Raw genomic sequence first — 15,340 nt, 5'->3', positions numbered from 1 at the left:
ACTAAAATGATTGCAACCATACAGCACTGCCATTACGGCTAGTATATATTTTGACATTTTCAGTGCATTTTACCACGGGTGTGTCGTGTATGAATACATCACAGTCCAGCAGAATATAATGCATTTTGATGCACTGGCTGGAAAAATACAAACTGACCTTCAGTCTAAACAAAACCCAAATAGGCCTGGATTCATAATAAATGGTGCATTTTTTCATGGAATAATCATTGTTTACCCAAAAGACCTCTTTTTTGACCGTTTGCAGCTCCGAAAGGTCCCCCTTTTCTTGTCCGAATGTCTGGTGAAGTTGATAAGATTTTGTTGCAGGAGGGTAAACAATGATTATAGTTATACCATGACAATTTTCAACCCAAACCCAAGAAACGCCTTTGATTTTTACAGTTTTCAGCTCCGAAAGATCCCCTTTTTCTGGTACGCCGTCAGCTCCCAAAGACGCACCACTTAAAAATTCAGGGGGAGCATATCCGCCAAAACTGATTTCTTTCATTTATTGGGGTTTCTTTTAGTGCATGAACTGGAGTGTAACCAAATGAGTGGCATACAGGGGTGGAAACTTCCCATTTGGGGATCAGGATGGAAAATTTGAACATCTAAAATGAAAGTATTCTGCCTAGAATTCAATCAAAAAAATTCATTTCAGATTTGGTGTTTTTTCTTGTCTTTGGGAGCTGATGGCGTACCAGAAAAGGGGGATCTTTCGAAGCTGCAAACGGTCAAAATCAAAGGTCTTTCTTGGGTTTGGGTTGAAAATTGTCATGGTATAATCATTCTTTACCCTCCTGCAACAAAATCTTATCAACTTCACCAGACATTGGGACAAGAAAAGGGGGATCTTTGCATGGAAAAACCAGAAATGTGAGGAATGAGCAATTTAGGGGTCCCTTGTCTCATGAAGCTGAAATGATCATAATCAAGGGTCTTTCATTGCTCTATTTTGATCAAATTCAGGGGTCTTTGGGAGCTGCGCTGTCCAAAAACAGGGGTCTTTCCAGGGAGCATACCAGTATGGTCATTTTTGTTAAGTGCCCCCCCCCTCCCAAAAAAAAAAAAAAAAAAAAAGAAGTCCCAAGCAAATACTTGATATTGTTAACCTAGTAATAGACAAGACTCGTATTCACCATTATGCTTTTGTGTATTTAGTACCTTTTACACTTGTCTTTGTCTTTGTTCCCCACACCAAGTTGGTATACCTGGCTCAAATCTTTCTAACTTTTACAAGGTCAATGTGTGTATTAGAACTAAATAATTTTCATCTATTACAAGTTGACTAACGTACATCTTCATGATTTCAATGTGGTATGCAATCAGGCTTTGAGTTTTGAGGAGTGCGATCACACTCCTCTGCACTCCTTAAATGATCATAAGGAGTGCGATTTATCACACTCCTTAATCTTCAAGCTTACATCACATTTAAGCATAATCACACTCCTCATTCACAAAATAGCACTCCTCAGTGTTTGAAGAATGCTATTTATCACACTCCTCAATTTCTTAAAACTCAAAGCCTGGTCAACATATCCAAAATTAAGAGCCATTCCATACAGTACATACATTCATACTACACTTTGGTAATTACAAAGGTGTACACCATGAGGTGGCTTCAAAACCCAGTCCCCAATCCAAAGCTGGCGCCATGGCAGAAACAGAAATGGGTTTGCTTTCTACTATTCGGAACAATAGAACACCTGTCAGGCACTGACAGTCGACCAGTGGCGGTTGGGTGTTTGAAGATATCCTTAACCATACTGTCATGTTCATGCCTTGTTGCTATTTCAAAGAAGCAACAAGACTTACTTTACCCACCAAATCAAAAGTAGAGGTACCACTACCCAAGTTGCGGGGACATGTCAAAAATATACCTTGGTTCAGCTACTTCTAAAGTTCTACGTGAAACCAAAAATAAGTTATATTGGATGGTATCAAGAAGACGACGACTAACATTAATACTTACTGAAATAGGACTATTGTTTCTGAAAATATTCTATTGTCATATGAGGCCAAGTAGCAGTAATCAAATCATCATTTGACATAAAGAAATTAGAAAATATTTGGATCTACTCCATTTGACCATGTACCTATTCTAGTCCAAACAATGTTAGCCACCTTTGTTGAAAAGCAACAGATAATTACTTCATAGGATTTCACTAGTGAGAGCACAATGGCTGTAATTCCACCTACTGAAACCCCAAGTGACAGCGCCATGGCTGTAAATCCACCAACTGATACCCCAATGAACCCAAAATGGATGCTATTCCACCAAACAGGCAGACAAAACTAGGAGGTCATGGCCCCCTGCCCTCACTCAATGGTAAACCCTTTGCACACACCATTGAAAACAAGCCAATGTTGAAACCACCATTAAAATATGTCTTTCTCTCAGTTTATTTTGACATTGCATAATAAGGGTTATATGTAACCCAATGGGCTCCTTGTTTGTCCTTATCCTCTTTTGATAAAAACAAAGATTTATACACTTTGCTCTTCTTAGGATCAAATTCTTTATTAGTATATCCATTAGCTGCTTTCCCATTGGTCGGTTTGCCTGAGGTAGAGGTACTGCCATTGGCTAATGTCTTGGAACTTGTGGATGATGATGATGAAGATGCACTCCCATTAGTCGACTTAGATCCAGTTGTCTTGCCATTGGTCAGTCCATTCTTGTCATTTTGTGAGGAAGTCTCGCCATTTGTAGCTGTAGATGATGTGCTCGGCTCTTCAAGCTTTCTTTTCTGAGCTTTCTTGGATTTCTGCAAACACAAATGTAACAATTTCATGTAATGAATACAAAGTACTTTAAAGCACAATAATATTTTTTTTTTTGCAAATTTTTGAAAAAAAACACATCATTTTTGCAGCATTGTGTGAACTTTCTTAAAAGGAATGTAGGAAACAAAAAACTATTTGTGAGCATAAAACTTTTGCATGTCCATGTTACTCATGAACATTTCATGCATTACAGTATCTGGAAATTCTGCAACTACAGTCATGTTTCTGATTTAACAATTTCAAAACTAATAATTATTTGTTTGCTTGCTTATTTTTCTGTTTGGTGCACTGCTTGTTTGATTCCTTTGCTTCTTTAATAACTCTTCATTTTGTACACAATTTTATTTGCAACATTTTCAATTTTTGTGACAAACACAGTCAAATAATATATTGAAAATGATATCTTGTAAGTGAATTTTTATATTAAATACATTCAAGCCATTTTCACAATATACTCCAACATACCTGCACCACCCGGCACTTCCTAACGCCGCCCACCACTGAACAATGAATAAAGTGTTGCCACCCACCACTCATATTCCCAAAATATGTACATCACTAAGTATTCAGAGTTCCATGCCATAAAAAGTTTTTATAAGCAATAAATGATTACAAACCTAGGATGATTTCCCAAATGTTCAATATTAAACCCTGTAATGGTCAATGAACTCTCATTAATAAATGCAAATTGATGAAATAGAGGACAAACCAGACAAGGATGCACTTCTGTAAACTACACAGCCAAAACTATTACAGGCTTTACTTTCATCTCACCTTCTCAGCCTTGGCTCTTGCTCTTCTCTCATCCATTTTGGTTCTGAGCTGCTCAACATCTTCATCACTCCCATTCAGGATGATTTCATCACTGTTGTATGGTACACCACACTATAAAAAGTGAAGATATAAAAATGAAAACACACATACAAAAATTGGGATAATAAAAAGGATGCCATCTTTGGAGGATGAGTTGCTGTAATGGTCATAGCACTCGCTTCATACCACTGCTGCCCATCCATGCCCATCCTCAGGTGTTTTTTCTGTTCTCGCAGGTTTTTGGTGCTCCAGTTTCCGTCCTGCATTCTAAAATTGGACCTCTTCCCATATCCCTATCCTGCATTTCCCGACTCACCATGTTATGTTATAGTTGGGTTGTGTAATGGTCATAGCACCTCTCCCCCCAATTTGCAAGTACTTATAAAAAAAGTTCCAAAATGTCATAATTTGCTAGCAAAGCAAGCAAGAAAAATCAGGGTTTTTTTTTCATTTTTTTTGGTCAAAGAAGGTCACAAAATTGCCCTCCCCCCCCATGAAAAAAAAAGTCCAGTTTTTCAAAATCAGCACCCCAAAAAAAATCCTGTTTACAGGCCTGCCCCTTGGGATCCTTTTAGTGGATATAATCACACATATAAGTCCCTGTATTCATTTATACATCTTGCCATCGTTTAATACTTTCTTACCTTATGACACACTGCTGACTTGACTTCTTTGAGAGCCTTCTCTGACATAGCACAGCCACAGGTCCACAAATAGCAAAACCTGCAATTTGAAACACCAGCTGATAAATATATGAGCAATAAAAAGTGCACATGCTTATGACAACTTGGAATATTGCTTGTTTGTTTGTTTAGTTTTCTTATTACAGATTCTCAACATTTTCAACTTTCACTACAAAGTACATGTAAGTATAAAACTTCTGTCTTGCTTTATTATTTGTTTTGTTATGGATTATTTGTGAACAAAATAATGTTAAAAAAAGAAACACTCATTCTATAGGCGTTACAAAGGGTCAACAAATATACCAGTTTCTCCTTATCTCTCCAATTCGAAATACTGATTTATACCAGTGATAATTTCATTGTTCTATTCAACTACCAGTATTTAAAATATTATGTACCATGATAAGTAAGTAGCTGTAGGTGTACAGGATAATTTGAGCACTGTTACTTGTTGACTACCATGATAAGTAAATAGCTGTAGGTGTACAGGATAATTTGAGCACTGTTACTTGTTGACTACCATGATAAGTAAGTAGCTGTAGGTGTACAGGATAATTTGAGCACTGTTACTTGTTGACTACCATGATAAGTAAGTAGCTGTAGGTGTACAGGATAATTTGAGCACTGTTACTTGTTGACTACCATGATAAGTAAGTAGCTGTAGGTGTACAGGATAATTTGAGCACTGTTACTTGTTGACTACCATGATAAGTAAATAGCTGTAGGTGTACAGGATAATTTGAGCACTGTTACTTGTTGACTACCATGATAAGTAAGTAGCTGTAGGTGTACAGGATAATTTGAGCACTGTTACTTGTTGACTACCATGATAAGTAAGTAGCTGTAGGTGTACAGGATAATTTGAGCACTGTTACTTGTTGACTACCATGATAAGTAAGTAGCTGTAGGTGTACAGGATAATTTGAGCACTGTTACTTGTTGACTACCATGATAAGTAAGTAGCTGTAGGTGTACAGGATAATTTGAGCACTGTTACTTGTTGACTACCATGATAAGTAAGTAGCTGTAGGTGTACAGGATAATTTGAGCACTGTTACTTGTTGACTACCATGATAAGTAAATAGCTGTAGGTGTACAGGATAATTTGAGCACTGTTACTTGTTGACTACCATGATAAGTAAGTAGCTGTAGGTGTACAGGATAATTTGAGCACTGTTACTTGTTGACTACCATGATAAGTAAGTAGCTGTAGGTGTACAGGATAATTTGAGCACTGTTACTTGTTGACTACCATGATAAGTGAATAGCTGTAGGTGTACAGGATAATTTGAGCACTGTTACTTGTTGACTACCATGATAAGTGAATAGCTGTAGGTGTACAGGATAATTTGAGCACTGTTACTTGTTGACTACCATGATAAGTGAATAGCTGTAGGTGTACAGGATAATTTGAGCACTGTTACTTGTTGACTACCATGATAAGTAAGTAGCTGTAGGTGTACAGGATAATTTGAGCACTGTTACTTGTTGACTACCATGATAAGTGAATAGCTGTAGGTGTACAGGATAATTTGAGCACTGTTACTTGTTGACTACCATGATAAGTAAGTAGCTGTAGGTGTACAGGATAATTTGAGCACTGTTACTTGTTGACTACCATGATAAGTGAATAGCTGTAGGTGTACAGGATAATTTGAGCACTGTTACTTGTTGACTACCATGATAAGTAAATAGCTGTAGGTGTACAGGATAATTTGAGCACTGTTACTTGTTGACTACCATGATAAGTAAATAGCTGTAGGTGTACAGGATAATTTGAGCACTGTTACTTGTTGACTACCATGATAAGTGAATAGCTGTAGGTGTACAGGATAATTTGAGCACTGTTACTTGTTGACTACCATGATAAGTAAATAGCTGTAGGTGTACAGGATAATTTGAGCACTGTTACTTGTTGACTACCATGATAAGTAAATAGCTGTAGGTGTACAGGATAATTTGAGCACTGTTACTTGTTGACTACCATGATAAGTGAATAGCTGTAGGTGTACAGGATAATTTGAGCACTGTTACTTGTTGACTACCATGATAAGTGAATAGCTGTAGGTGTACAGGATAATTTGAGCACTGTTACTTGTTGACTACCATGATAAGTAAATAGCTGTAGGTGTACAGGATAATTTGAGCACTGTTACTTGTTGACTACCATGATAAGTAGATAGCTGTAGGTGTACAGGATAATTTGAGCACTGTTACTTGTTGACTACCATGATAAGTAAGTAGCTGTAGGTGTACAGGATAATTTGAGCACTGTTACTTGTTGACTACCATGATAAGTAAATAGCTGTAGGTGTACAGGATAATTTGAGCACTGTTACTTGTTGACTACCATGATAAGTAAGTAGCTGTAGGTGTACAGGATAATTTGAGCACTGTTACTTGTTGACTACCATGATAAGTGAATAGCTGTAGGTGTACAGGATAATTTGAGCACTGTTACTTGTTGACTACCATGATAAGTAAGTAGCTGTAGGTGTACAGGATAATTTGAGCACTGTTACTTGTTGACTACCATGATAAGTGAATAGCTGTAGGTGTACAGGATAATTTGAGCACTGTTACTTGTTGACTACCATGATAAGTAAGTAGCTGTAGGTGTACAGGATAATTTGAGCACTGTTACTTGTTGACTACCATGATAAGTGAATAGCTGTAGGTGTACAGGATAATTTGAGCACTGTTACTTGTTGACTACCATGATAAGTAAGTAGCTGTAGGTGTACAGGATAATTTGAGCACTGTTACTTGTTGACTACCATGATAAGTAAATAGCTGTAGGTGTACAGGATAATTTGAGCACTGTTACTTGTTGACTACCATGATAAGTAAGTAGCTGTAGGTGTACAGGATAATTTGAGCACTGTTACTTGTTGACTACCATGATAAGTAAATAGCTGTAGGTGTACAGGATAATTTGAGCACTGTTACTTGTTGACTACCATGATAAGTAAGTAGCTGTAGGTGTACAGGATAATTTGAGCACTGTTACTTGTTGACTACCATGATAAGTAGCTGTAGGTGTACAGGATAATTTAGCACTGTAGGTGTACAGGATAATTTGAGCACTGTTACTTGTTGACTACCATGATAAGTAAGTAGCTGTAGGTGTACAGGATAATTTGAGCACTGTTACTTGTTGACTACCATGATAAGTAAGTAGCTGTAGGTGTACAGGATAATTTGAGCACTGTTACTTGTTGACTACCATGATAAGTAAGTAGCTGTAGGTGTACAGGATAATTTGAGCACTGTTACTTGTTGACTACCATGATAAGTAAGTAGCTGTAGGTGTACAGGATAATTTGAGCACTGTTACTTGTTGACTACCATGATAAGTAAGTAGCTGTAGGTGTACAGGATAATTTGAGCACTGTTACTTGTTGACTACCATGATAAGTAAGTAGCTGTAGGTGTACAGGATAATTTGAGCACTGTTACTTGTTGACTACCATGATAAGTAAGTAGCTGTAGGTGTACAGGATAATTTGAGCACTGTTACTTGTTGACTACCATGATAAGTAAGTAGCTGTAGGTGTACAGGATAATTTGAGCACTGTTACTTGTTGACTACCATGATAAGTAAGTAGCTGTAGGTGTACAGGATAATTTGAGCACTGTTACTTGTTGACTACCATGATAAGTGAATAGCTGTAGGTGTACAGGATAATTTGAGCACTGTTACTTGTTGACTACCATGATAAGTAAGTAGCTGTAGGTGTACAGGATAATTTGAGCACTGTTACTTGTTGACTACCATGATAAGTAAGTAGCTGTAGGTGTACAGGATAATTTGAGCACTGTTACTTGTTGACTACCATGATAAGTAAGTAGCTGTAGGTGTACAGGATAATTTGAGCACTGTTACTTGTTGACTACCATGATAAGTGAGTAGCTGTAGGTGTACAGGATAATTTGAGCACTGTTACTTGTTGACTACCATGATAAGTAAGTAGCTGTAGGTGTACAGGATAATTTGAGCACTGTTACTTGTTGACTACCATGATAAGTGAATAGCTGTAGGTGTACAGGATAATTTGAGCACTGTTACTTGTTGACTACCATGATAAGTAAGTAGCTGTAGGTGTACAGGATAATTTGAGCACTGTTACTTGTTGACTACCATGATAAGTGAATAGCTGTAGGTGTACAGGATAATTTGAGCACTGTTACTTGTTGACTACCATGATAAGTAAATAGCTGTAGGTGTACAGGATAATTTGAGCACTGTTACTTGTTGACTACCATGATAAGTAAATAGCTGTAGGTGTACAGGATAATTTGAGCACTGTTACTTGTTGACTACCATGATAAGTAAATAGCTGTAGGTGTACAGGATAATTTGAGCACTGTTACTTGTTGACTACCATGATAAGTGAATAGCTGTAGGTGTACAGGATAATTTGAGCACTGTTACTTGTTGACTACCATGATAAGTAAGTAGCTGTAGGTGTACAGGATAATTTGAGCACTGTTACTTGTTGACTACCATGATAAGTGAATAGCTGTAGGTGTACAGGATAATTTGAGCACTGTTACTTGTTGACTACCATGATAAGTGAATAGCTGTAGGTGTACAGGATAATTTGAGCACTGTTACTTGTTGACTACCATGATAAGTAAGTAGCTGTAGGTGTACAGGATAATTTGAGCACTGTTACTTGTTGACTACCATGATAAGTGAATAGCTGTAGGTGTACAGGATAATTTGAGCACTGTTACTTGTTGACTACCATGATAAGTAAGTAGCTGTAGGTGTACAGGATAATTTGAGCACTGTTACTTGTTGACTACCATGATAAGTGAATAGCTGTAGGTGTACAGGATAATTTGAGCACTGTTACTTGTTGACTACCATGATAAGTAAGTAGCTGTAGGTGTACAGGATAATTTGAGCACTGTTACTTGTTGACTACCATGATAAGTGAATAGCTGTAGGTGTACAGGATAATTTGAGCACTGTTACTTGTTGACTACCATGATAAGTGAATAGCTGTAGGTGTACAGGATAATTTGAGCACTGTTACTTGTTGACTACCATGATAAGTAAGTAGCTGTAGGTGTACAGGATAATTTGAGCACTGTTACTTGTTGACTACCATGATAAGTGAATAGCTGTAGGTGTACAGGATAATTTGAGCACTGTTACTTGTTGACTACCATGATAAGTAAATAGCTGTAGGTGTACAGGATAATTTGAGCACTGTTACTTGTTGACTACCATGATAAGTGAATAGCTGTAGGTGTACAGGATAATTTGAGCACTGTTACTTGTTGACTACCATGATAAGTAAGTAGCTGTAGGTGTACAGGATAATTTGAGCACTGTTACTTGTTGACTACCATGATAAGTAAATAGCTGTAGGTGTACAGGATAATTTGAGCACTGTTACTTGTTGACTACCATGATAAGTAATTTGAACTGTTACTTGTTGCTGTAGGTGTACAGGATAATTTGAGCACTGTTACTTGTTGACTACCATGATAAGTAAATAGCTGTAGGTGTACAGGATAATTTGAGCACTGTTACTTGTTGACTACCATGATAAGTGAATAGCTGTAGGTGTACAGGATAATTTGAGCACTGTTACTTGTTGACTACCATGATAAGTAAATAGCTGTAGGTGTACAGGATAATTTGAGCACTGTTACTTGTTGACTACCATGATAAGTGAATAGCTGTAGGTGTACAGGATAATTTGAGCACTGTTACTTGTTGACTACCATGATAAGTGAATAGCTGTAGGTGTACAGGATAATTTGAGCACTGTTACTTGTTGACTACCATGATAAGTGAATAGCTGTAGGTGTACAGGATAATTTGAGCACTGTTACTTGTTGACTACCATGATAAGTAAGTAGCTGTAGGTGTACAGGATAATTTGAGCACTGTTACTTGTTGACTACCATGATAAGTAAGTAGCTGTAGGTGTACAGGATAATTTGAGCACTGTTACTTGTTGACTACCATGATAAGTAAATAGCTGTAGGTGTACAGGATAATTTGAGCACTGTTACTTGTTGACTACCATGATAAGTAAATAGCTGTAGGTGTACAGGATAATTTGAGCACTGTTACTTGTTGACTACCATGATAAGTGAATAGCTGTAGGTGTACAGGATAATTTGAGCACTGTTACTTGTTGACTACCATGATAAGTAAATAGCTGTAGGTGTACAGGATAATTTGAGCACTGTTACTTGTTGACTACCATGATAAGTAAATAGCTGTAGGTGTACAGGATAATTTGAGCACTGTTACTTGTTGACTACCATGATAAGTGAATAGCTGTAGGTGTACAGGATAATTTGAGCACTGTTACTTGTTGACTACCATGATAAGTAAATAGCTGTAGGTGTACAGGATAATTTGAGCACTGTTACTTGTTGACTACCATGATAAGTAAGTAGCTGTAGGTGTACAGGATAATTTGAGCACTGTTACTTGTTGACTACCATGATAAGTGAATAGCTGTAGGTGTACAGGATAATTTGAGCACTGTTACTTGTTGACTACCATGATAAGTAAGTAGCTGTAGGTGTACAGGATAATTTGAGCACTGTTACTTGTTGACTACCATGATAAGTGAATAGCTGTAGGTGTACAGGATAATTTGAGCACTGTTACTTGTTGACTACCATGATAAGTAAGTAGCTGTAGGTGTACAGGATAATTTGAGCACTGTTACTTGTTGACTACCATGATAAGTGAATAGCTGTAGGTGTACAGGATAATTTGAGCACTGTTACTTGTTGACTACCATGATAAGTAAATAGCTGTAGGTGTACAGGATAATTTGAGCACTGTTACTTGTTGACTACCATGATAAGTAAATAGCTGTAGGTGTACAGGATAATTTGAGCACTGTTACTTGTTGACTACCATGATAAGTGAATAGCTGTAGGTGTACAGGATAATTTGAGCACTGTTACTTGTTGACTACCATGATAAGTAAGTAGCTGTAGGTGTACAGGATAATTTGAGCACTGTTACTTGTTGACTACCATGATAAGTAAGTAGCTGTAGGTGTACAGGATAATTTGAGCACTGTTACTTGTTGACTACCATGATAAGTGAATAGCTGTAGGTGTACAGGATAATTTGAGCACTGTTACTTGTTGACTACCATGATAAGTAAGTAGCTGTAGGTGTACAGGATAATTTGAGCACTGTTACTTGTTGACTACCATGATAAGTGAATAGCTGTAGGTGTACAGGATAATTTGAGCACTGTTACTTGTTGACTACCATGATAAGTAAGTAGCTGTAGGTGTACAGGATAATTTGAGCACTGTTACTTGTTGACTACCATGATAAGTAAATAGCTGTAGGTGTACAGGATAATTTGAGCACTGTTACTTGTTGACTACCATGATAAGTAAATAGCTGTAGGTGTACAGGATAATTTGAGCACTGTTACTTGTTGACTACCATGATAAGTAAATAGCTGTAGGTGTACAGGATAATTTGAGCACTGTTACTTGTTGACTACCATGATAAGTGAATAGCTGTAGGTGTACAGGATAATTTGAGCACTGTTACTTGTTGACTACCATGATAAGTAAATAGCTGTAGGTGTACAGGATAATTTGAGCACTGTTACTTGTTGACTACCATGATAAGTAAATAGCTGTAGGTGTACAGGATAATTTGAGCACTGTTACTTGTTGACTACCATGATAAGTAAATAGCTGTAGGTGTACAGGATAATTTGAGCACTGTTACTTGTTGACTACCATGATAAGTGAATAGCTGTAGGTGTACAGGATAATTTGAGCACTGTTACTTGTTGACTACCATGATAAGTAAATAGCTGTAGGTGTACAGGATAATTTGAGCACTGTTACTTGTTGACTACCATGATAAGTAAGTAGCTGTAGGTGTACAGGATAATTTGAGCACTGTTACTTGTTGACTACCATGATAAGTGAATAGCTGTAGGTGTACAGGATAATTTGAGCACTGTTACTTGTTGACTACCATGATAAGTAAGTAGCTGTAGGTGTACAGGATAATTTGAGCACTGTTACTTGTTGACTACCATGATAAGTGAATAGCTGTAGGTGTACAGGATAATTTGAGCACTGTTACTTGTTGACTACCATGATAAGTAAGTAGCTGTAGGTGTACAGGATAATTTGAGCACTGTTACTTGTTGACTACCATGATAAGTAAATAGCTGTAGGTGTACAGGATAATTTGAGCACTGTTACTTGTTGACTACCATGATAAGTAAATAGCTGTAGGTGTACAGGATAATTTGAGCACTGTTACTTGTTGACTACCATGATAAGTAAATAGCTGTAGGTGTACAGGATAATTTGAGCACTGTTACTTGTTGACTACCATGATAAGTAAATAGCTGTAGGTGTACAGGATAATTTGAGCACTGTTACTTGTTGACTACCATGATAAGTAAATAGCTGTAGGTGTACAGGATAATTTGAGCACTGTTACTTGTTGACTACCATGATAAGTAAATAGCTGTAGGTGTACAGGATAATTTGAGCACTGTTACTTGTTGACTACCATGATAAGTAAATAGCTGTAGGTGTACAGGATAATTTGAGCACTGTTACTTGTTGACTACCATGATAAGTAAATAGCTGTAGGTGTACAGGATAATTTGAGCACTGTTACTTGCTGCCTACCTTGATAAGTAAGTAGGTGTAGGTGTACAGGATAATTTGAGCACTGTTACTTGTTGACTAAAGTTGTTTTCTTTAAACTTCCGTGGTCCGGGTACGTGCTGGTGAATTGCGATCGCGTAGAAGTGACAAGGTCACCTACTACGCGCTGCGCCGAAGACCAATGGGTCAGCCGGCTTGTTGTCAAGTCCACTGATCAGCCAATCAGCGTGATTGTTTATTGCTTTTGTGTTTACGCTCGTGTACGCGATACGCACAGGTACGACCACGGAAGTTTAAAAAAAAACACTTTACATTAAAAAACATATATTTTGCCTTTCAAATCAAAATTAACTCATTGATCGACATAAAGGAGAGAGGTCATGCTCTTTTAAGCACAACAGACACATCATGTGTGAAAACCCACGTGAAAACCAGGCATCAGTGATAAGTATTTCTATACTTTGGGCACCAAAAATATCCAGTCACTCATTTCTAACTCTTGCAATCTAATATTTGATTTTGTGTGTCTGCCAAGAAATGGACTATTCCTGCTGTTTAAATTCTTGTATGCTGTCAACCTACAACCTTGGCGAAAAAGGTTGCCACACCTGAGCGTTAATTGGCCAACATCCTTCGCCGCTCCCCTATTGCAATGTTGATTTGGACAAAATCGTCATCATTTCTACATTACAGTCTCCCAACATTGGAAAATGGGGGGTGGGGAAGGGCAAGTGTAATCTGAATGTGCATTTGCAACTATTATACAAAATAATACGGAACTATCACATATTAAGCTTCGATTGCGTGCTTTTAACACCAGAACGTGCTGGTGTGGCAACGAATTTCCGCCAGAGTTGTAGGTGGATTATTTTGTGTGATTTATGTTAAAAATCCAACTGAAAACACTGAAATATGTTGCCGTTTAGGGGAATATTGTTTAGAATTCCAAATAAAAATCTTCCGCACCTTTTTCAAAGTTTTAGAATGAATTCTTATATGGAATGGCTATTATTATCTGTTTAAATTCCAGTGACACCTCATGCATATTGTCCTGGGTAGGATTAGGCATATGTTCACTGGAGGGGCATGAAAACTAGCACTACAGCCTTGTTATATTGATTTTTCAAAATAAAATGCTAATACCTATTTCAATGAATCCAAAGGTCCAGGGCCATTACTGAGGTGTCACTGGAGCTGGAATAGGTAACTGTTTAAATTTGGTTGAAATGTCCTCAAGGGGAGGTGTTCAAAAGGAAGCCCAGTGCATTCTGGAACTAATACTTTATTATTTTTAGAATTCTATTCCGATTAAATTAGGGATTCAATCATGTTTCACCGTTGTTCATCACTGATTAACAATGATGCGTCCGCATCGTCTGAGTGGTTTACGTCGCGAGGGCAGCTTTAGCTGCCCGAGCGAAGTAAACCACTCAGACGATGCGGACGCATCATTGTTAATCAGTGATGAACAACGGTGAAACATGATTGAATCCCTATCAACAACGAAACAAGCAAAAGATGTCTAATTCACATAATTCTTTCATTCGGAATGTCCGTTTGTCATTGCCATTCAACCTTACAAAAAGATTGCGGTATTTCTCTGTTGATATCAGCAATAAAACTAAAGAATAAAGCGGTAATATTTAGCTGCTACCCCCAATAGGGTGGTTCTTATTTTACAAAAGTCTGAAATACCATGCTCCTAACCCCTAGAATGGTTCAGTTGGATGAAAAACTTATCCTGTAAAATTTTCAGAAATATTGAACAATATTTACTGGTAGCTCAAGAGCCTCCAATATGGTCGTGACTATCCGGAACATTGGTCGTCGGACATTTTGGAGCATTTTTAGGGGGGTATATTTTCAAAATAGAGTGTCTCTTGATACTCAATCTTTGTAATTACATTAACAGTAACTAGTTAAATATATATATAACAAAAAGTTTCATGTATTTACTTCCATTGTTGTTTTAAGCTCAACCAGATATGGCACTTTGTGCCGTGAATACTCCAGATACTGGTCGTCAGCCATTTTTGAGCAATTGTAAATTGTTCTAATTTCAAAATAGAGTGTCTCTTAATACTCAATCTTTGTAATTGCATTAACAGTACCTAGTTTAACAGATATATAACAAAAGATGTCTTGTATTCACTTCCATTGTTGTTTTAAATTCAACCAAATATGGTAGTTTGTGCCGTGAGTAGTTCTAAATACCGGTCGTCAGCCATTATGAGCATGCACTTATAAGGGGGTCTATTTTCAAAATAGAGTGTCTTTTGATACTTAATCTTCGTAATTGCATTAACAACAACTGGTTTAACATTTATATAACAAAAGATGTATTGTATTCACTTCCAATGTTGTTTTATTCTCAATAAGATATATGGTAGTTTGCGGCGGCGAATATG

General features: G+C 37.3%; 1 protein-coding gene across 1 annotated transcript in view; it reads right to left on the bottom strand.

Moving 5' to 3' along the window:
* Positions 1 to 1,076: 1,076 nt before the first annotated feature.
* LOC140166422 (replication termination factor 2-like) overlaps positions 1,077 to 15,340 on the bottom strand; it is a 32,271-nt gene continuing 18,007 nt past the window's right edge. Inside the window, exons 5-7 of the mRNA XM_072189880.1 lie at positions 4,245 to 4,323; positions 3,562 to 3,672; positions 1,077 to 2,768 (exon numbers count right to left, since the gene is read on the bottom strand). Of these exons, the coding sequence (XP_072045981.1) occupies positions 2,403 to 2,768; positions 3,562 to 3,672; positions 4,245 to 4,323 (556 nt within the window). The 3' untranslated portion in view covers positions 1,077 to 2,402. The remainder of the gene's footprint in view (positions 2,769 to 3,561; positions 3,673 to 4,244; positions 4,324 to 15,340) is intronic.

Source organism: Amphiura filiformis, chromosome 12 (assembly GCF_039555335.1).
Source record: "Amphiura filiformis chromosome 12, Afil_fr2py, whole genome shotgun sequence".
NCBI classification, from domain to species: Eukaryota; Metazoa; Echinodermata; class Ophiuroidea; order Amphilepidida; family Amphiuridae; genus Amphiura; species Amphiura filiformis.
The sequence above is the reverse complement of the archived record's forward strand: the minus strand, read 5'-3'. Positions and strand labels throughout refer to the sequence as shown.